At 41.2% G+C, this 22199-nt stretch overlaps 1 protein-coding gene across 1 annotated transcript in view; it reads right to left on the reverse strand.

Moving 5' to 3' along the window:
- Positions 1-22199, reverse strand: part of CTNNA3 (catenin alpha 3) — an 878552-nt gene that overhangs the window by 426311 nt on the left and 430042 nt on the right. Inside the window, exons 7-8 of the mRNA XM_032232234.1 lie at positions 9234-9314; positions 5916-6068 (exon numbers count right to left, since the gene is read on the reverse strand). Coding sequence (XP_032088125.1) covers positions 5916-6068; positions 9234-9314 — 234 coding nt within the window. The remainder of the gene's footprint in view (positions 1-5915; positions 6069-9233; positions 9315-22199) is intronic.

The following is a 22199-nucleotide window of genomic DNA, read 5'->3' on the forward strand; positions in this document are numbered from 1 at the left end:
AAAACCAACTTTTCAAGGGAAGGTAAGTGAATGCCATCCCTGATACAGTTCTACTTGAACTGAAAACGGTAAAATCAAATGTTTCAGGCCTTCTTATCAAAAGCTGTCTTGGCTGTTTCAGGGACTCTATGGAAGAGAGTTTACAAAGATCACCATTAGTACTGAATAATCTAATTTTTTATGATTTTTCCTCTTTCATTTGTATTTCCCATGAGTTGAAATTTCTTTCTTTTTCTTTACTCACAAGACAATACTAGGACACAAATGGAATTGGGCAGAGTTCCTAAATATAAATGAGATTAATCTCATTCTCTATTCCAGTGATGGTCAATCTTTTTGTCGTTGTATGCCGAAAGTATGTCCGTGTGCCCACACCCATAATGCATGAAGTCTCTTGGGGCCAAAAATGGGTGGTGGGGAGAGTTTAGAGGTTTTTTTTTTAGAGTTTTATTGAACACTTATAGGCCGCCCTTTTCCCTGAGGGGACTCAGGGTGGCTTACAATAATGAGGGAGGGGAGTGCAAGACAAGACATTAAAAAAATGTGAATAAAAAATAATTAACAATAAAAACACAACATTCACTCAGCATTCGGGCGCGGAGAGAATAAAGTCCTATCCCCAGGCCTGACGGGATAGCCAGATCTTGAGGGCCGTGCGGAAGGCCTGGACGGTGGTGAGGGTGCTGATCTCCACGGGGAGATTGTTCCATAGTGTCGGAGCTGCAACTGAGAAGGCTCTCCTCCGCGTAGTCGCCAGTCGGCACTGACTGGCGGATGGAATTCGGAGGAGGCCTACCCTGTGCGATCTGATGGGACGCAGGGAGGTAATTGGCAGAAGGCGGTCTCTCAAATAGCCAGATCCACTACCATGGAGCGCTTTGTGGGTGGTAAGTAGGACCCTGAGGTGCACCCGGAGATCAACAGGTAGCCAGCGCAGCTCACGGAGGATCGGTGTTATGTGGGCGAACTGTGGTGCGCCCACGATCACTCACGCGGCCGCATTCTGGACTAGCTGAAGTCGCCGGATGCTCTTCAAGGGCAGCCCCATGTAGAGCACATTGCAATATTCCAGCCTAGAGATCACAAGGGCTCGAGTGACTGTTGTGAGGGCCTCCCGGTTCAGGTAGGGCCGCAACTGGCGCACCAGGCGAACCTGGGCAAATGCCCCCCTGGTCACAGCTGACAAGTGATGGTCAAAACTCAGCTGTGGGTCCAGGAGGACTCCCAAGTTGCAGACCCTGTCTGAGGGGTATAAATTTTGCCCCCCCAGCCTGATTGATGGAACATTAGCCAAATTGTTGGGAGGAAAACACAACAGCCACTCGGTCTTTTCCGGGTTGAGTACCAGTTTGTTAGCTCTCATCCAGTCTTTAACAGCCTCAAGGCCCCGGTTCATCACGTCCACCGCTTCATTGAGTTGGCACGGGGCGGACAGATACAACTGTGTATCGTCCGCGTATTGATGGTATTTTATCCCGTGCCTCCGAATGATCTCGCCCAGCGGTTTCATGTATATGTTGAATAGTAGGGGGGATAAGACCGAACCCTGCGGCACCCCATAAGTTAGGGGCCTCGGGGACGATCTCTGCCCCCCCACCAACACCGACTGCGACCTGTCCGAGAGGTAGGAGGAGAACCACTGCAAAACAGTGCCGCCCACCCCCACCTCCCACAGTCGTCGCAGAAGGATACCATGGTCGATGGTATCGAAAGCCGCTGAGAGGTCAAGGAGAACCAGGATGGACGCATGGCCTCCATCTCTGGCTCTCCAGAGATCATCGGTCAATGCGACCAAAGCGGTTTCTGTGCTGTAACCGGGCCTGAAGCCGGACTGGAAGGGGTCAAGATAGTTAGCTTCCTCCAAGGTTAGCCTGCCACACACACCGTTCTCCACCCCGCCCCCCCATGCATGCCCGCATGACCCCTTGCACACACATGGCAGAGACCTGGGAGGTGTGTGCGCATGCGCAGTGGAGCTAGTATAGGATGAGGACTTGCAGGACCAGAGAGAGGGATTTGTGTGCCACCTGTGCCATCACGGCTCTATTTATTCCAGATTTAGGTAGCAACAAAAAATGTATCCTATACTTGCCCTCTATCTTAGTTTGTTACAAATCCTTTGATTTGTTATCTCTGGTTGGTCCACTCTTGTTTTCACCTCTATTTACTCAGATTAAATCACTTTGCTTGCTGTTTAGTAAAGCATTTTCATAATTGGCTGTGATTTTTTTTTTGTGGATAAATTAACAGGCTGAAAACCAGCACACACATTAACAAATACAGGATCTGAAGTAGTGCATCAATTTTGAGCGATTTCCCAGACTTTAAAAGCCTCATTTTGAATATGATGTGGCCAAGGGTAATGCATCTATGGGTTTTTTTTGGTTTTTTTTTTTTTAAATAACTCATGCTATTTCAAGTGGCAGCTTGGCAGCATCTGCAGCCATATAATTCAACCAGAATGTGACTGAGAATTTCATCATTAAAAAACATACCATCAAAATTACAACTGCAAAAATCTAGGCAGCCAGGAGATAGCAACAAAGACATTTTAAAATACTATTTACTGCCTTCTAGTGGCCATTCCAAATGCTGCAACCCAAGAATGATTTGTTTTTAGTTGCAAAGTTGTGTCCGACCCATCCCGACCCCATGGACAACATTCCTCCAGACCTTCTGGTCCGCTACCATCCTCTGGAGTCCATTCAAGCTCACACCTACTGCTTTGGTGATTCCATCTGGCCACCTCATTCTCTGTCAACCCATTCTTCTTTTGTCCTCAATCCTTCCCAGAATTAGGCTCTTCTCCGGTGAGTCCTTCCTTCTCTTCACGTGGCCAAACTTTTTGAGTTTCATCTTCAGGATCTGGCATTTTAAAGAGCAGTCAGGGTTCATCTCCTCTAGGACTGACCGGTTTGATCACCTTGCAGTCCAAGGGACTCGCGGGAGTCTTCTCCAGCACCAGAGTTCAAAGGCCTCCATTCTTTGGCACTCAGCCTCCCTTGTGGTCCAAATTTCACAGCCATACATTGCAACTGGGAAAACCACAGCCTTGACTATATGCACTTTTGTTGGCAGGGTGATGTCTCTGCTTTTTAGTATGTTGCCTAGATTTGGCATAGCTTTCCTCCCCAGGAGCAAGCATCTTTTAATTTCTCTTTAATTTCTCTTTAATTTCCCTTTAATTCCAAGAATGATTAAAATATAATGGAAGTAAATCAGTGTTTTTCTAATTTGGCAATTTTAAGATCTATGGAGTTCGACTCCTAGAATTTCCCAGATTTTGGGAGCTGAAGTCCACATCTCTTAAAAGTTGCTAAATTGGAAAAACGCTTATCTATGTCATGATATAAACTATTATCCTCCTGATAGTTTGGACTAACCACCATAATTCAATGCTACCAGGAAGTGATAAGAATTGCACTATGTATATTCTTTTCTATTGGTAAGAATTCCTAACCAACTGTCCTTGAGGAACTAGTTTGAAAAAAATAAAACCCTCCAAAAAGGTTCTGTTTATACAACACCCTGTTTGCAGGTTTTCCCCTCACAGAGAGAAAGTATTTAATGATTATCAACCATATTTCAAAAGCACAATTCTTCATTTACATGCATAGACATCATCTCTATAATAATGCCATTTATTTTAAGTCAAGTTCCCTGTTTAATGCAGTGTTACATATTCCAAAATCACTCAGATATCCAGATATCGTACTATTGAAAAGATAATTAACATAAAGCAGCATGTACAGTAAAAAATAAAGACATGGATGCTAATAAAGAGCTGATGAATACCAGAAGAAAAGTATTTTCTTGAATTAAAATCAAGATCATTTGAATTATTTTTCTGCACACACAGGTACATACACATACACGTGAACATTAAAATATCACTTTGTAACATCATACTCTTCAACTCCTTAAACAAGTACACCAGTGGTGGGATTCAGCCAGTTCACTCCTATTCGGGAAAACTGGTTGTTAACTTTCTAAGCAGTTCGGAGAACCAGTTGTTGGAAGAAATCTCATTTTGTTTTTTCCCCACTTTACAGGGCTAATCTGTAAAGGAAAGATTCTGGTGTTGTTTCTAGCCTAATCTTTATTGCCCTGCTTACAGAACCTGCCTCTCCGGTTAGCCCTTATTACATTGTAACAGCTAAGGCGAAGCGCACATTGACCTGAGTGACATTGGGTTGGCCACGTCCACATGGTCACATGACCACTGAGCCACACCTACCCAGCTGGGTATCAGGGCAGAGAACCGGTTGTTAAATTATTTGAATCCCACCACTGAAGTACACTATACTGATCATGCGAACAACAGAAAAACTATATACAATAGGTAAAGGTAAAGGTTTCCCTTGGACATATGTGCTAGTCCTCCCCGACTCTAGGGGGAGGTGCTCATTTCTGTTTCAAAGCCAAAGTGCCAGCGCTGTCTCTGCGGTCATGACTAAATGCCAAAGGTGCACAGAATACTGTTACCTTCCCACCAAAGATGGTTCCTATTTTTCTACTTTCATTTTTACATGCTTTCGAACTGCTAGGTTGGCAGAAGCTAGGGCTAGGGAGTTCACACCGTTACGCAGCACTATGGATTTGAACTGCCGAACTGCCGACCTTTCTGATCGACAAGCTCAGCATCTTAGCTACTGAGCCACCGCATCCCTCTATATACAATAATTAATATTAAAGTAAAATAGCATTGCAAAGATCTTTCCAGTGTAATTTGACACTTGCATTTCCTAAGCAAAACCAGATGTATGCCTTAAATGAAATTTTATATTTTGGTATATTTTCCACCCAGCCATAAATAATTCCATAAATGCAAATCAGTTTTTGAACTTCAGAGTGGAATGGGAAAAGGAACAATCAGGTCTCCTAATTGCTCAGAAGAAGTGCTTTCGGTACCAAAGAATTTTGTCAGATATGCTTTGGCTACCACTGTAAAGAAACTTCCTGGTGAAGTGTATTGAAAGGTTCAACAGTGCTTTCTTTTTGACCAGTATTGAATGGAATAGACTATTAGGGATCAAGCAATAAATTTACTGTAATTAATTTGAATTGAATTAAGAAGTCTTGAAAAAATGATTTTTCATGGGAGTCCTACTTTCAGTTTGGGCCCTCCTATATTTGGATAATTGTGGCTTGTATTTATTTATATTCTCACATTGCCCGGAGTTAATGGTGCATCAGGGCACTGGTGTTAAAATAGTAGCTACATGTAGTTGGACAACTGATTCAAAACATTACAATGAATTTCCCTTCCCAGATGGAGATCAGTCTCAGGCATCAGTAGTGGCCCATATTTGTTTTGTAGGCTTCCTTTGTATCTGAGATAGATATTAGGATTCCATCAAGAAACAATATAGATGCTGAATTTTTGGAATCTGTCTAATTCTGGCCAATCCCCTTGAGGAAAAGGATTTATGAATCAACTATGGTAATTAGACAGCCTTTAGGTACCCTGTGTTCCTGAAAATAGGACCTAACCGGAAAATAAGTCCTAGGATGGTCGTAATAGAAGCCCAACCCCCACAAATAAGCCCCAGTTAAGATTGTCAGCCAGATGGATGCATTTAGTACCTTATTTTCCCCAAAATAAGACCTAACCAGAAAATAAGCCCTGCTGCATCTTTTGGATCAAAAATTAATATAAGACCTAGTCTTATTTTTGGGAAAACATGGTAGTAAATAACTTATAATGACAACTTAACTACAGTACATGGTTCAAATGAGAGCAACAACAAAAGTAGTAGAATGCTAAAACTATAACAACTTCTGGATGATTTGAAATCAGTTGATACCAAAACACATAAACCAATAAATCCTGCTAAGAAAAAACAAATATATTATATGTTTAAACCCTAATCCATTGTATGCTGTATATTATAGAGTATTTTTATCAGCCTCACCTCAATAAGTCTCTGGGCATGCTCAGTAAATATTGCAGCATATTCTTTGATTTCTTTTTCATGCCCACTTTTAGCAGCTTCCGTGAGCACTAGAAGTGGCACAGTCGTGTCCATGAAGGAGTCCGAGATATGATCAATTATTGCTTTGCGAAGCTGCAAAAAAAAAAAACCAACCATTATCAATAAAAACAATCTTTATGTATGGAACTTTAGTATTTTCAGCTAAAGTCTACAAATTATTGTCAAACAGTTTTAGGTCAGGGAGGAGTAATCTACAACCCAAGTCATACAGGTAGTGCATTGCTCCATTTTACAACCTTTCTTGCCACCATTGTTAAATGAAATCACTGCAGTTGTTAAGTAAGTAGCATAGTTGTTAAGTGAATCTGGCTTCCCCATTGACTTTGCTTGTCAGAGAATCGCCAAAAGTGATCACATGATCTTGGGATACTGCAACTGTCATAAATATGAGTCAGTTGCCAAGTGGCTGAATTTTGATCATGTGAACATGGGGATGTCGAAAACGGTCAGAAGTATGAAAACTGGTCTTAAGTCACTTTTTTGGTGCTGTTGTAACTTCGAGCAGTCACTAAACGAACTGTTGCAAGTTGAAGATTACCTGTTTACAGTCCTCAAACTTCTCTTTTATATCCCCCCTCCCCCCCTTCCAGAGAGGTAACTCCATTATCAGATGAAAAATGATCATCTTACTAGTGTATGCTACTTAACTGTTTTTCAACTGCTGCAGTCAATAACAGTTTAAAGTAATCAGACATTTATTAGGTGGAAAAAAATTAGACTGATATCCAAACGAGGACTCCGATTGTCTCCCTCTCATATGCCAGGGTTAGAAGTTGGTTAACAGATTCAGATTTCTTAGTGTAATAAGAAGTCAGGATCTGTATTTGTTCCTATGTGAGCCTTTTCTTCCCAGGAGGAAGTGGGAAGGAAAACTTTCCTAAAGGGGAAAAAATCATTTCTATTCGCTTCCCATCTTGGTTAAATAGCATCTCTCCAGGTAAGAAATCTCTTATTAGGTAAAAAATTCACCTTAATCCTGAGAAGAAAATCAGGAAAGCAAAAAGGGAATGGCCATCTACACAGATGCGGAGATAGATTAAGATCAGAAACAGACAGACCCACATTTTTTTTGTCTTTTTGTATCATTAGTACTAATTTGTTCTATTTGCATTGTGCTTATGTCAGTATGTATGTTTATGCCAGAGGAGATAACCTAAAAAATGGCATTTCCTTTTAACAATAGCAATAGCCCTTAGACGTACGGTATGTACCACTGTACAGGGTTTTACAGCCCTCTCTAAGCGGTTTACAGAGTCAGCATATTGCCCCCAACAATCTGGGTCCTCATTTTACCCACCTCGGAAGGATGGAAGGCTGAGTCAACCTTGACCCTGGTGAGATTTGAGCTGCCAAATTGCAGGCAGGCCGCAGGCAGCAGAAGTAGCCTGCAGTCCTGCACACTAACCACTGTGCCACCATGGCTCTTTTCCTTTTTTGTCTTCTATTCTCAATGGGCTTGCTAAATCTTCATCTACACAATACAGCACTTAAGTCTCCTTTGAAATCTATAGTCTCATTTTGAACATGGAATTTAGTTTGTTTAGTTTGCCACCCATCCTTTTCCTCTCTGTCACCTTCAGAAGGATAAAACAGACCCATTAGCTTCCTATGAAATAAAGATGCTAAAGAAAATTCTCTCTAAATAAAATGATGGTGGCAGTAATCAGACTGCCACCAATCTCCCTCCAGATTGTGGGAGGTTGCCCAGAAAAATGCCAGGAAAGATGTAGGAACCTCAATTGAGGTGGAAGGGACAACCCACCACCAAACATCCTGCTTATCATCTTCATTTAACAACCCCATAATCACTTGTGGGGTGCAGTCTGGGCAACTGAATGGAGCTAGCAGAGTGTTTACTGGCTGGATGCCCTTCCCTGACACCAATGCGGAGATTTGTTCAGCAGATATATTATCACCTAGGATCGAACTCACAGCCTCCTGATCGTGAGGCGAGAGCTCCACCTATAGGTCACCGCATCATTCCCACCACATCCTGCTTATGGACATAATATATGTTCCCCCATTCCACTCACTATGATATCCCATGGACACTCATAAATGGGAAGGTTTATTAGAGATAGGGCAGAATTATTCAGCAATTTTGGTAGGGAATTTTGTTCAAATCTAATTGTTGAGTTTCTCCATCCATATGTATGAACATGCACTCACAGATGCTAAATATTGTGCAAATCACTATTTGATACCAGGCCAGCCCAAAGCAATATACTAGCACAATCAAACAATTCCCTGTTTACCCAGTTCTTGATAATGAAAATCAACCCAACAGAAAGGTTTTGGTATTTGGACATTGTTTTGTATCAAACCAGCTGGAAAGTTAATCCAGCAAGTGAATCCACTGCTGGGAATCACATAAATCATCTCGTGGTATGTTTTGCTGCTGCTAGGTTGAAAGGCGGTGATCTGTTTGGTGAGTGACAAGGTAATAATTGACAACATCCAACCTATGGGAAAAGGTGCAAGCAACCTCCGTGGAGTGGTTGCATCAGGAAAAAACGGCCTTTAAATAAAGCTATTACTAATGCAATTGGGTGAAATTATTCACTGTGAAATATTTATTTCCTGCTTCTTAGCAGCAGATATGAAAATGCTAATACACTAAAAGGAAACAACAAAATGCTTTCAAAATGATGTTAAAGGGAAAAGATACTCTCAAAGGATATTCCATGAGTCAGAATGCATCTTTAATTTCCTGCATATAGCAAAAGCCAAGTATTTGGCTTTCTGAGGGTGCCTCTCATACCTAGTGTCTTGCTGTCAGGGTGCTCACCATGGGATGCTAATATATTATCTTATCATATTAGATGTAGAACACATCTAACATTTCAAATCTATTTCAGCTGATTAAAGAAAACTAATTGTTCAAGAATTTTAAGAGGTCTAATATATAAGGAATTAAAAGCATTTTTTAAAAAGTGTAATAAATGTTTTCCATTCTTTCAAAAGAAATATTGTTGTGCAGCATGTGGTAGTAACCTATTTTCCAATTTCATATTTAAGAATGAACAACCCAAGTTAATAATTAATACCTGGGGATTGTCCTTTGTTCTTAGTCCACCTGACAAGCTGCAGAAATGATATCTAAATTTGTAGCTCTTTTACTTAAATATCACTATTCTTTTTTCAATATTGCGAGTACTTGTTTAATATCCTCATCCATGGAGTTAATTCTACCTAATTGCATAAATGTAACACCCTCTTTCTCCCTGGGGAGATTACCTGTCTGCGGAGATCTCTTGTTTTCTTGCACATATTATCTATTGCTGCATTCAAGGCATTCCCTCTTTCCTTCTTGTCAGCCTGGAAGAAAAAAGTAAAGCTCATTTGGAAGACAAATAAAATTGGGATATATAACATATCTCATACTGCCTCAGAACTCTTTTAAAGTTAAACTATTAATTACACTTTTGAATAGTTTGAGTAACCTGATTTGTTTCTGATGTCAAAAGTGCCTGATTAAATCACTCTTACATCACCCCACCACACAAAAAAGGTTTATTTTATCCTGTGAGCTATTCTCTACATTAAATGAGGGAGGGGGTAATATACAGAGGTGGGTGTCACAGACTATAGCAACCGGTTCAGCCAGCACCTGAAAGGTGAGTGTGCGTGCTCACTTCACTCGCTCATGCACCTTCCAAACATGCATGCGGAATCAAAACACACGGCAATTTGCTCGCACACGCCTTCCGCACAAGCATACAGCACAGGGGTGGGTTGCTCCTGGCATTACTGCTGATTCGGTGTGTGTGCAATTTTGCAGTTGCCCATAAATAGGTCTGTGCATATGCAAAACATTAAAAAATTGGGAAAAAAAACATGCTGCACCGACTGGGGAACCGGTTTGGAGGTGTGGCAGGCCTGGGTCGCTGCCGGTTCTGGCGACCCAGGCCAGCAAAACACTGAACCAGTCCTAACTGATAGGGACCCACCTCTGATACAGCATCAAAAAAATACGGCAATTCGCTCGCATGCGCCTTTCACACATTCATGCAACAGCAAAACCACAGCGCTATAGGATAGGATTGCGCCCACCACTGGTAATATAATATAAGTAAGTAATATATAATACAAGTAAAATAATATATAAAGCATATTAATTTGTAGCTGGTTTTCATGGCATACACAAACAGTGTTCCATGTACAAGCATTATGCACCATGTAACTAAATTTACAGTATTATCATATTTCTTTATTTCTCCATCTTCTTCCCATGCTTTTATCACATATTGAACATTATCCACATAAACAATACATAATGAAATGAAAGCTTACAGTATGTAACTTGGATCTCAGGAAGTAAGGAGGTATTTTTTGACTCTCATGTGTTTTGACTAATTAAGCACGGAATTTTGCTTCTACTGTTTTAATCATAGATACAAAGACCACATTGCAATCTTTTGTGGGGAGAGAAGGAGAGAGAGGGAGGGAGTGGGAGGGAGGGAGAGAGAGCGGGGGAGAACAAATTCTGAGCTTCCGCAGAATCTAGACTAGAATGGGGACTTCAATATGAAAAAATGATGAATATGAATTAAATGCCTGAAGAATGAGAACACAAAATAAGGTTTTGAGGTAATATAAATGGAGTAGCTTAAATATAATCATAAGCAGAGATTGTGTTGCTGAACATTTACAACTTGACATTTGGAATGTCTATAGAACTGCAGAAATGTACGTGTGTGTGCGAGCGCGCACACACACACACACACACACACACAATACTACAGGATAACCAGTGTATGCTACTCTGTATGATGTGGCCTTGATGAAAATAGTTTAAGAGAACAGAAAACTGGACAACCCATCTACAGTAAATGAGGACCACACAAAGTGCTTCAGTGATGCTGGGACAATCAAGCAGCGGAAAGCACCTCTGCTAAGATGCTAGACCAAACAAAAAGGTATTGGCCACACTTTAACTTAACCAAAAGTATTACATTTAACACTGTTTGGTCTTAATGATTTGAATTTATAGAGGAAATTCATCCTTTACTATTTAATGAAATTAAATTTTATCTAGCTCTTTTATGGTTTACACTTCTGCACCCGATTACACGGTCTAGTAAATTTCCAAGATGTGTCAGCATATGAAGTCAGCTTGAGCACATTAGCACTTAATAGTGTGAAAATATCCATAATGAAAGCAATATGGAAGCAACGGTACCTCTCCTTATCTGAGTTTCTGAAGGAATGAATGTGTGGGGAATTTTTTAAACCTGCTTTCCTCAGTCAGGAGCTCTCCAGAACTGTAAGATTTTAACTTCCCAAAGGACATGTTAGGTGAAAATTATGGGTTCTGGAGGGCGTCAATTTAGGGAAAGCTGCATTAAAGGATCAGTGTAATCAGTATATGCTTCCCCGAAGGGAGACACGGATAGACATACACAAAAGATGAGCAGAAATGGTGCTGAATAAAGAGAACAGTACAGTCCAAGGAAGGAGTCACTTGTCATGTAAAAGCAAAAGCAACCGATAAAGAACAATGACATAAGCTGTCAAATCCCATGACTAACCACTCTTGTTCATTCAGGCTGTTTGCTGAAGTCTGACATCTTCATTTGCTGGCTTTAAAACTTAATTTTCCTCAGATAGTCAATAAGAATTACCATTTCAAAAATTTAATGAGTCCTGGAATTTTACAAGATTAGTGCAATGTCTTTTAAATCCCCATTCTTCATAAAAATCACAACTAGCCTATGGTTTCTGAAGATACAATGGGCATTAATATTGGCTTTTCAACCGATTCAAAACCATCACAAATGCTGTAAATCAACTGACAAATACTCTTGCGTTCTCTAGGCATTTTTCATGCAACCTAATGCTGCAGTCACATCTGAGGCACCAATTCCTTCCATACTTTACCAATCAATATTCAATTCAAGTCAATTTCCATACACCCTCCTCAAAAGCAGCTGAATCTGTAGCTCCATGTTATTTTTATGCAGATAGTCCTCAATGTATGACCGGAATGATGGTCATAAACTGTGGTGGTTGTCAAACACATGTATTTTATTCCTGTGACTTTTTGTGTGCTTCAGTGGCTGTAACTTTGGGTACAGATCAGTGGTAGTATTCTGCTGGTTCTTACTGGTTCAGGTGAACTGGTAGTGGCAGCTGCTGGAGGCTCCACCTACCCACCCTGACATAATGCGTGACCTTCTGCGCATGTGGGAGCGCACATTTGCAAACTGGTAGCGAAGTTAAGTGAATCCCACCACTGGTACAGATCATAAGTCCCTTGGCTCAGACCAGACATGATTTCAAACAGTTGCTGTATGAAAGGTCATACGTTGAGGGCTACCTGTACTCCTTTCTCTTCCTGACTGACAATAATCCTTTTTTCTTAGTAACAACATAAAATATTAGCAACACTTAAGGATAATTTAAAAAGCAGACATTTTCTTCACTGGTCCTCTAGAACAGGGGTGTCAAACTTGCATTGTCACAGCGTTATCACGTGATGTATCATGATTTTTCCCCATTTGCTAAACCAGGCGTGGGTGTGGCCAGCACATGATGCATCCAACCCGTGGGCAGCGAGTTTGACAGCCCTGCTCTGGAATATTCTTTCCCTCTTCATTCTCAGAAATAAGAACAGTTCTTTTGAGTCTGTTCATCATTCTGTTCTTTATCTATCTTGCAGTGCCTATTGAGCTACCTCTTTCATATAAGGATGGAATCAATGAAGGTAGAGTTTGAGGTAGAGGGTTCATTCTTCGAGCTTGTGGGTTGGTTTCTGGACATTTCGTTACCAGGCTAGATAACATCTTCAGGGGAGTTTAGGGGATGTCAGTGTTCTTCTGTTTATAAGAGCTTCAGGTGTGGGCATGTCAAGTGAGGGTCTTGTGATGGGTCAGCTGTGAGTCATCAGTGACTGTGATGGGTCTTGTGATAAGGAAATTACATCAGGCCAGGGTCATTGGGAGGTGAACTGCTGGTGGGATGGGTTACATGGGTTGGTTGAGGGTTGGTGCTGTCCCTGGTTGACTGTGCGGTTGATTTGGATTCTGCGGGGTTTGTAGGCTAATTGTAGGTCAATGTGTCTGTTGATGGAATTGCTTTTGGACTGCCAGGCTTCAATGAACTCACAAGCATGGCGGGTGTACAGTAGTTTTTGTGGTGGTGGTTGGCTGTATGGTGTCTTGTGGTTTGAGTGCTGTGTGTCAGAATATGAAGTTTTTGGGATACCCATTATGGAGAAAGACATCAAGCAGTCTTTTCTCTTCCACTTTTCTTAGTGCTGTGGTGCTGCAGTGTGTTCTGGTCCTTCTGAACAGAGTCTGGACAGAGCTTCTTTTGTGTGAAATGGGGTAGTTGCTTTCAAAGCTAAGGATCTGGTCCATGTGCGTGGGTTTGTGGTAGACACGGGTTTCTAGTTCTCTGTTGTCTAGTCTCCTTATGTCAACATCAAGCAATGGGAGCCTGTTCTCTGCTTCCTCTTCGCGTGTGAATTTGATCCGAGGTGGTGTATTTCTTTAATTTGGGAGCTTTTGATGAAAACAGAGGTGTCATCGATGTAACATGTCCAGAATTTTGTTTGCATGGTGGGTAGAGCTATGGATTTGAGTTGTTGCATGACTGCTTCTGCTATTAGGCCTGATAAGGTTGATCAAATCGGAGGACCTTGCATTTTCTTATAGATTTTCCCATTGAAGTATGTGTGGAGGCATTGATCCAGGAATTTCATGGTGGTTTCTGTGGGCAAGGATATTCTGTACCCATCTTTATGGTTATGGTGTTTAGTGAGTAGGTGGTGTATGGTTTGCTTATCCAGTTCAATATCAATCAAGGTGAAGAGAGCAGTGACATTGGAGACCATAATTTCTTCCTTGTTGATTTTGGTGTGTTTGATGCACTAGAGAAATTATTCTGGGGAGTTTATTGAGTGGGTTGAGTTGTCGACCAGGTGTCTGAGTTTCCTCTGCAGGGTACTTGCTAGTTTGTATGTCAGTGTTCCAGGTAGAAACACAATTGGGTGTAAGGTAGAGTTTATTGTGTAGAGTATGCCATTTTCTTAGTCATTTCCTCCAACTAACTAATACAGTTCCGGTTGGAAAATGGAAATCAATTCTAAACCTATTTTAAGTCTAAAATTATTGCTAAAATATATAAAAAGCACATATTTTTAAGCATATCCAAGCAGCCAGTTTAACTAAAAATAATATTTTGGGAAAGTTGTATGCCAAAAATGCATAAAACTCAGTAAATCAACACTTTGCACCACAAACTTAATCTCTCAGTGTTAATGACATCTCATGTGATAACCAAGTCACTGTTAAATAAGAGAGTAAAAGAGTTGGAAGGGACCTTGGGGGTCTTCTACTCCAACCCCTACTCAACCCGGAGATTCTATATCATTTTGGGCAAATGGCTGTCCCAATCTCTTCTTAAAAACCTCCAGTGATAGAGCACCCACAATTTCTAAGGCAAGCCACTCTACTGATTAATTGTACTGTTCTTAGTTCTAGACCTCTCCTTGATATGTTTCTATCTGTTACTTCTTGTTCTCCTCTCAGGTGCTTTGGACAATAGGTTGACCCTCTCTTCTCGGTGATAGTCCTTCAAATATTGGAAGATTACTATCATATCACCCCTAGTCCTTTTCTTCATTAGACTAGACATGCAAATACGGTCTTACCAAAGCAGTATAAAGCAGTACTAACACTTCACATGATTTTGATACTATTCCTCTGTTAATGCAGTTTAGGACTGGATTAGCTTTTTTGGTAGCTGCAGTACACTGCTGGCTGATATTTAAGGACTGCTAGATTCCCGTCACAGTTACTGTTGTTGAGCCAGGCAGCTCCTATTCTATAACAATGCCTTTGATTTTCCTTGTCTATGTGTAAAATCTTAATCTTTTCATCACTGAATTGCATTTTATTGGATAGGGCCCAATGTTGAAGTCTCTTAAAATCCTTCTAGATCTAGATCCTATCCTCTCAAGTGTTGGCTATTTACCCCAGCTTTCTGTTATCTGCAAATTTGATGGGTTCCTTTTCTATCCCTTCATCTAGGTCAATTATAAAGATGTTGAAGAGAACTAGATCTAAAACAGTACCTTGGGGTACCCCACTGTATACTTCCCTCCATGTAGATGAGGGGTGGTTTCTGGCAGGCACTACGGTCGTTTTGCTAATGCACACGAACTTGATGTGCGCTATGCATGCTGTGCACGCATGCACAGTGCAATTACAATTGTTTTGTACATGCGCAGAACTGAAAAACAAGATGGCACTTCCAATGGAACTGCCCAGGGAACCAGTTCATGGGTGTGGCAGGCCTGGGTTTCTGCTGGTTCCAGCGACCCTGGCCATCATACCACTATCAGTTCCGCCAAACCGGTCCAAATCGGTAGGAACCCTCCACTGATGTAGATGTAATTCCATTGAGGACTACACATTGAGTGCGGTTGGTCAGTCAGTTACTAATTCATTAATTAATTTATTTTCAGCAGGAGTTCTGGAGCTACCCAATGGCATTAATAAGAGTCTTCAAATCTATCATATATTCTTAATTTTTGTTCTTTAGTGAAGTAGAGATAAGCAGTATGAAAATAAAACTAGAAAACAAAAAATGGTGTCTAGACAGCCTTGTGCTAATGCTTTGCATTTCCAAGCTGGCTTCTTCTGCTTCATTCCTTTACCACTTGCTCTTGGCAGCCAAAATGAGTCCCTAATGAGACAAGTAGCTTTGCTTAAACATTTCTAAAACACCGTGAAAGATAAATGCACGTATTGAGAAATGGGACTTCATTTTTCTTTCTTTTCTACATTAAAGAAACATACACATTAAGTGGAGAGTCAAAATCATTAAGAAAGCTGAAATAACACACAAAAGACCCTTCTAGTCTAGAGATATCTATTTAAATAATTATTTGTTTCACAGAGTTTTGATAATAAATAGTTCAGACATTGAAAAAATGGCAATCTTCTTTCAACAGAAACAGCAATAATTATAATTAGCCACTCTCAACTGCTCAACTTTAATTGACATGTAAGTTTATTTTTGTTTCAATGTTGACTTAGAGAATTTTGAAATGCTTCAGAACATTAAACATTGATTTATTGGCTTCAGAAAGAGAGAAAAACTATTTATCACAGGGCATCCTGTCTTTCTCATACCATCACCAACATTTTGAAGAAAGGGGTGGGGTAGGAAGGTTACTTCAATCATTATGTGAATTTGCCATTTAATGTCTTTCAAAGATGATTCAAATTTTTCAAGCAACAAAGAAATGCCTAAGAATCATGATACGAAGTGCAAAATGTGCAAAGAAAATACTCAAGGGAGATACAGACACTTTCCTTAGTTATTACTTAGAAGCCAGAATAACAACAACATCTGAAAATTCTGAAACGCTTTACTCAGAATTGCATACATAAATACATACATACATAAATACATACATACATAAATGTGTGTGTACATACATACATACACACACACACACACACACTCTCAGACGTTATCTTAACAGCTCTTAGGTCCTTCGTAAGGACTTCAACTGTTCAATTTTTACCAGTCCCAGATTGTGAATTGAACTGAAGATTAAATCTATAACCATAACAATAACAATAATAATACGGTTGGAAGGAACATTTTAGGTCTTCTAGTCCAAACCCTTGCTCAAGCCTTCTGGGCAAAATGATTATCCAGTCTCTTCTTGAAAACCTCCAGTGATGGAGCACCCATAACTTCCAGAAGTAAGCCAATCCATTGAATAGTTGACCTCACTATCAGGAAATTTTTCCTTAATTCTAAGTTGGATCTCTTCAATGATATTCCATGTTACTTCTTGTCTTGTCCTCATGTACTTTGGAGAACAGATTGACACCCCTCCCCCTCTTCTTTGTGACAGTCTCTCGAGTGCTGGAAAACTGCTACCATTATTTATTTATTTATTTATTTATTTATTTATTTATTTTGCCTTGGAATATTTCTCAACCATCATTGAGGCAATGTAAAATATGTCCTTGTTTATGCACAACATTGGGTAGACAATTCTCAATGCTATAAGTCACTAGTGGCAAATTCTGATTAAAACAGAAAGGATGCTGTTTCGGATTATTGGAAGGAACAGTAGCTGTGTAGCCCTCCAATCTGCAAACACCTAATAAAACACAAGTAGTATATGCAAATACAGAGAGAAATGAATGTATAAGATTGTAAATGAACCAAAATCTATAAACTAAAGGGTTAAGAAACACTCTCAAACTGAAAGCAAAGAATTGGAATCACATCAATAGCAATTTACTGTTCACTAGAGCAATTTTTATTTGGGGGAAGTGGTCCTCAAATTGCAGTAGTGTTTGTTTCTATGATAATCTACTCCACAAATGTTTCAAAATTGCATACCATGGAAATGCAAATAAGATAAACAGGTGGCATAAAGGAGGAAAGACTAATGTAACTTGTACTACAACAAGATCAAAAAAATACAATAAATTAAATCACATCTTATAATGGAGTTTGGTCTAGCATCAGGCTAGAAACTGGGAGACTGTGAGTTCCAGTCCTGCCTTAGGCACAAAGTCAGCTGGGTGACTTTGGGCCAGTCACTTCTTCTCAGTTCTAGGATGGTAAATATAAAGATTCTCCTCGCACATATGTGCTAGTCGTTCCCGACGCTAGGGCGTGGTGCTCATCTCCGTTTCAAAGCCAAAAAGCCAGCGTGGTCCGAAGACGTCTCCATAGTCATGTGGCTGGCATGACTAAATGTCGAAGGCTAACAGAATGCTGTTACCTTCCCACCAAAGGTGGCTCCTATTTTTCTACTTGCATTTTTACATGCTTTCAAACTGCTGGGTTGGCAGAAGCTGGGACAAGTAACAGGAGCTCACTCCGTTACACGGTGCTAGGGATTCAAACTGCCAAAATGCCGACTTTTCTGATCGACAAGCTTAGTGTCTTAGCCACTCGGTCACCGCGTCACTCAATGTGTCTATGTGTCTTTGCCAGGATTTTCCTGGGATAAGTTTCTTCATTAACAAGTAAGTGTGCAGGTTTATCACTACCCGCATCCTTCATTCACATATGCAATACTTGTGAAGAAGGCTCTGCTGTATTTAAGAATATCAAGCAGGGTTCCCGGTCACAGAATAATGCAACAAGGAAAAGTTTCCTGGGTTTTATTGCAACCATCATTTTGTTCTCACCATCATCACCATAACCAGTGATTTAGGGTCAAGATCAAGATCAAAAGAACTCAAATGTCCTCACCTTTCTGTTAATTAAAAATAAAACAAAAATAATAGGGGGGTTTAAAAACAGCAATGAAGTTGCAGAATTGTACCACTTATAAAGCCTTAGTAAAACCACCCCTGGAATACTGCATTCCAGTTTTGATCACCACATTATAAAAAGGATGTTGAGACTTTGGAAAGAGTGCAGAGAAGAGCGACAAAGTTGATTAGTGGCCTGAAGTCTAAAACATGTGAAGAATAACGTGTGATAATATGTTCCCTGTGTCTGTTTCCATTTCAAACATTCTGGTGACCTCTTTGGGAATATTTTTGCCAATCTTGCTGGCGGTAGATGCCACCTATAGAACATTTTGTACAAATTTTCTTTATATGCTACTGACATTGTCAATCTATAATTTCTGGAGGCTTCATTTTGAAGGACCCACAATTCATTATGGCCACTCTGAAAAGGGTTTCTGGGCCGCAGGCCTACAATCCAGGGACACTGAGAGATGGCGTTTCCAGGAAGTGGAAGTGGTCCTACAGTAAAAGATAAATGAAGACGGAGGTGGGGAGGAACATGTAGGGGCAGAAAGGGGCAGGAAGCAGAACATGGCGGTATCTCAGGGGGTGGGAGATGCCTTGGGAGGCCCAAGTCAGGTCAGTTTGTCTCTGCAAGCTTCGACCTTCAGGATCTCCCCTACCCCTGAGGCACCCCATGCTCCACTTAACCCACATATTCATTTAACAAGTGCACTTGAGGCTGATCATTTAACATTTGTCCTGGCATTCAATCCTAATGGCTAAGTTAGTTAGTTAGTTAGTTAGTTAGTTAGTTAGTTAGTTAGTTAGCTAGTTTAGAAAAGTGATATAGTCACCCACACTCAGTGACTCTGGGTAGCTTACCAAAATAAATAAATAAAAATGTACAAACATAAAAGCAAAATGTACAAACATAAAAGCAATATGACTACCTGTATGTGTACCACAGGCATGAAATCCTCTTACCTTTGCTACCGGTTTGGAACCAGCAGCGCACGTGCGGCACTTCTGCACATGCACAGAACCTTCTGTGTATGCGCAGAGCGTCCGTGATGATGTGTGGGTAGGTGGGCAGAGCCTCTCACCGCCGCCACTACCAGCTCGCCCAAACTGGGGCAAACAGGCAGAATGCCACCTCTGGTGTACCATTCATATTCATACCAAAAACTCCACAGCCAGATTCAGTGCTAATTTAAAACAGCTCCTATAAAAGGTTCCCACTCATGATGTTCATGTGAACGTGCTGAAAAGTATGAAAATAGTATCTGACAATTTCTTTACAAACTGTTTTTCTTTTCGTATGGCATGCCAAAGGAGGCATGCCAAACCAGCTTTGTCATGTATTCCTTTAAATATTGTAATCAAATTATTATCCTATCGTCTTTGATTCAACCTGCTCCTTCATTACATGAGAAGAACAATAAAGCTATAAATAAATTTATATAAGCATTCATCCTAATGTTAGCAAAATTAAAAAAAAAATATTTACCAAGGACATATATGCGTTGCGATAAAACCTAAATTGCATTAAAACCAGGGGACCGAAAATGGCAACTACTGAAAGATTTTGACTGTTAACTTCCAGCCTTCCCCCACTTCAGATTAGGGAAAGAAAGCCTATGCATTTAAAAAGTCTTTTAACATAATTTCTTGTGTGGAATTAAATTTCATAAGAAACATACCCTGAAGAACTATACGCAAGATTGCATTCTCAGTTTATCATCTTTGCCCCTAAAAAGCAATGTGCAGAGCCAACTCAAAGGGAAAAGAGGATTGAAATAATTCCATCTCACAGACCTCTGCCTTCTCTCTCTGCAAGGGGGGCAAAGGTGAGGCTTCCTTCCTTTGTAGATAGCAACAAAACAGACAATCAGAAAGCATCATTGTTTGTCTTTTCTCAGGGATATTAAGACAGCAAGGCATTCCAACCTGCCGACAAAGTCAAGGATGACAAAACAGCAAACACAACAGGCAACTGAAAACAAAGCGTAGGCCAAGAGTTCACACACAGATTTCAGGTGAACATCAGGAGATGAAAATGTAAAGAAGGCCCCATGGGTAGAGTTGTAGTGAATCAACGGGAATTCAAGCTACAAAACAAGGTCAAAAACTGAACTCAGACACTGCCATTGTTCAAGAACTGACTGCAAGGGACTTCTTTATCCGACTTTCTGGGCACCAGCTGTTAGCCATGACATAATTTGCACTGGTCCTACTGTTTTCCTAGTTTTAAATCCGCCCCTCTTTAGAGTAAAATTAGACCATCTCAGAAATGTGGGACAACCCACATACATCCTGCATTATGTTTAGCCTCAGTTTCAAGCCTCAAGAGACATTTAATTATTAGTCTCCTGAGTCCAAGATTGCCTGAACTTTTGTTCATTCCAGATTTTATTTTGCATATATTAATTATATGCTTAACAATCAAAACTCCATCCCTTAACAAATAAGGAATTGACTTTTTTGAAGACGCCCCTAAGAGGCCCATCTCCTCTTTGAAAGCATCCTATGTTTGAATATAATGCTTATACATCTTATGCTAGTTTATTTTAGTTTACTATCATTGCACCTTGTACAATGAAATTAAATGTGATCTTGAGTGTACAATGACAGTTCAGGTTGTGGTTGTTAAGGAATCGTTTGCAGCCATTAAGCACAACATCAGATCGTGGCTGGTTTCCTCACTGACTTGACTTATTGGAAGCTGGTAATGAAGATCACAAGTGGGGATGATGTGACTGTGGGAAGCTGTGACCATTGTAATTGTGTGCTGGTAGCCAAGTGCCCCAATCATGATCCTGTGATTGTTGGGACACTGCAATAGCCACAACTTCATAAGTCTTGCTGAGCACTATTGTAACTTTGAATGGTTGCTGAAAAAACCTCATTAAGTGTGGACTACCTGTATAATCAAATGCCCTTCCCTGTCTTTCATGGTTGACAAAGCATAATGATACCCCTGATGACAACAATTGGACTGACCACTTGGTGGGCTCCGTACTACCCTGGGGTCTCTGGCCTGCTGGCAAAACCATGTCTTCATGCTTTTTGAAAGAATGTTGGGGAGGGGGGGGAACTTTAGAGGATCGAGGCAGGAACGACGCGAGAGCCAGGACTTCAACAAGAACAGATTTATTGCAAGCAGAACAGGAGCTGACAGCGATTCAAAACAGCGAAGATCGCGCCAAGGTATTTATACTAGCAATGTAACTATATTACAACCAATCAGGGGCCAAGTACTGTTCAGCAACCGCTGACGCAGTACCTTGGCCAATCAATGAACATTATCTGGCTAGCAACAGCCTATGCTGTGCCACAGGCAATCAGGGCGCAGCATGGCTGTTGCTGTCCCTTTTTAAAATAACTAGGAATATTTTACACCCCTTCCCCCCAGTTCTGCGCATGCTCCCCCGGCGGAGATGCGTAGTCATCCAAATAGGCAGGGCGATGTCGGACCCGCCCAGATCTCCTCAGTTCGCCTTCAGTCGTCGGAGGGGTAGGACCTGCTCGTGGTAGCTCCTCCCCGAAGGGAGTGTAGCTCCGAGTGACGCCATCTTGAGACGGCCCAGAAGGCGGGCTCACCAACAGAGGTAGGCCGGGCAGGGGTGGCGCGGCCGTAGCTGGAGTGTAGGGTAGCTGGGGTTTGTAAACAGAGGGAAGAGTGTAACTTGGCGAGCATTCTGCGGCGGCTTGAGATGACTGGGGCGCTTCCCAACAGGGGGAGCTCGGGTAGGCTGGGCCTGACTTGGGGAAGGCCCATTGACGCAACGGGTCGGATTGAGGAGGCTCAACTGGAGCGTAACTGTTTGTTAATGCTGGGTAGGCCAGGCCTGGATTTGGGAAGGTCTGAGACGTCGACTCTGGCTGAAGAGCGGCCGTGTTGTCCGGTCCCGGTTCCCCAGGCTCGCTGGGCTCCGTAGGGAGGCACCTCCTTAACTGATTCAAGTGGCGCCTCCAC

This window comes from Thamnophis elegans, chromosome 15 (genome assembly GCF_009769535.1).
Source record: "Thamnophis elegans isolate rThaEle1 chromosome 15, rThaEle1.pri, whole genome shotgun sequence".
In the NCBI taxonomy this organism is placed as follows: Eukaryota; Metazoa; Chordata; class Lepidosauria; order Squamata; family Colubridae; genus Thamnophis; species Thamnophis elegans.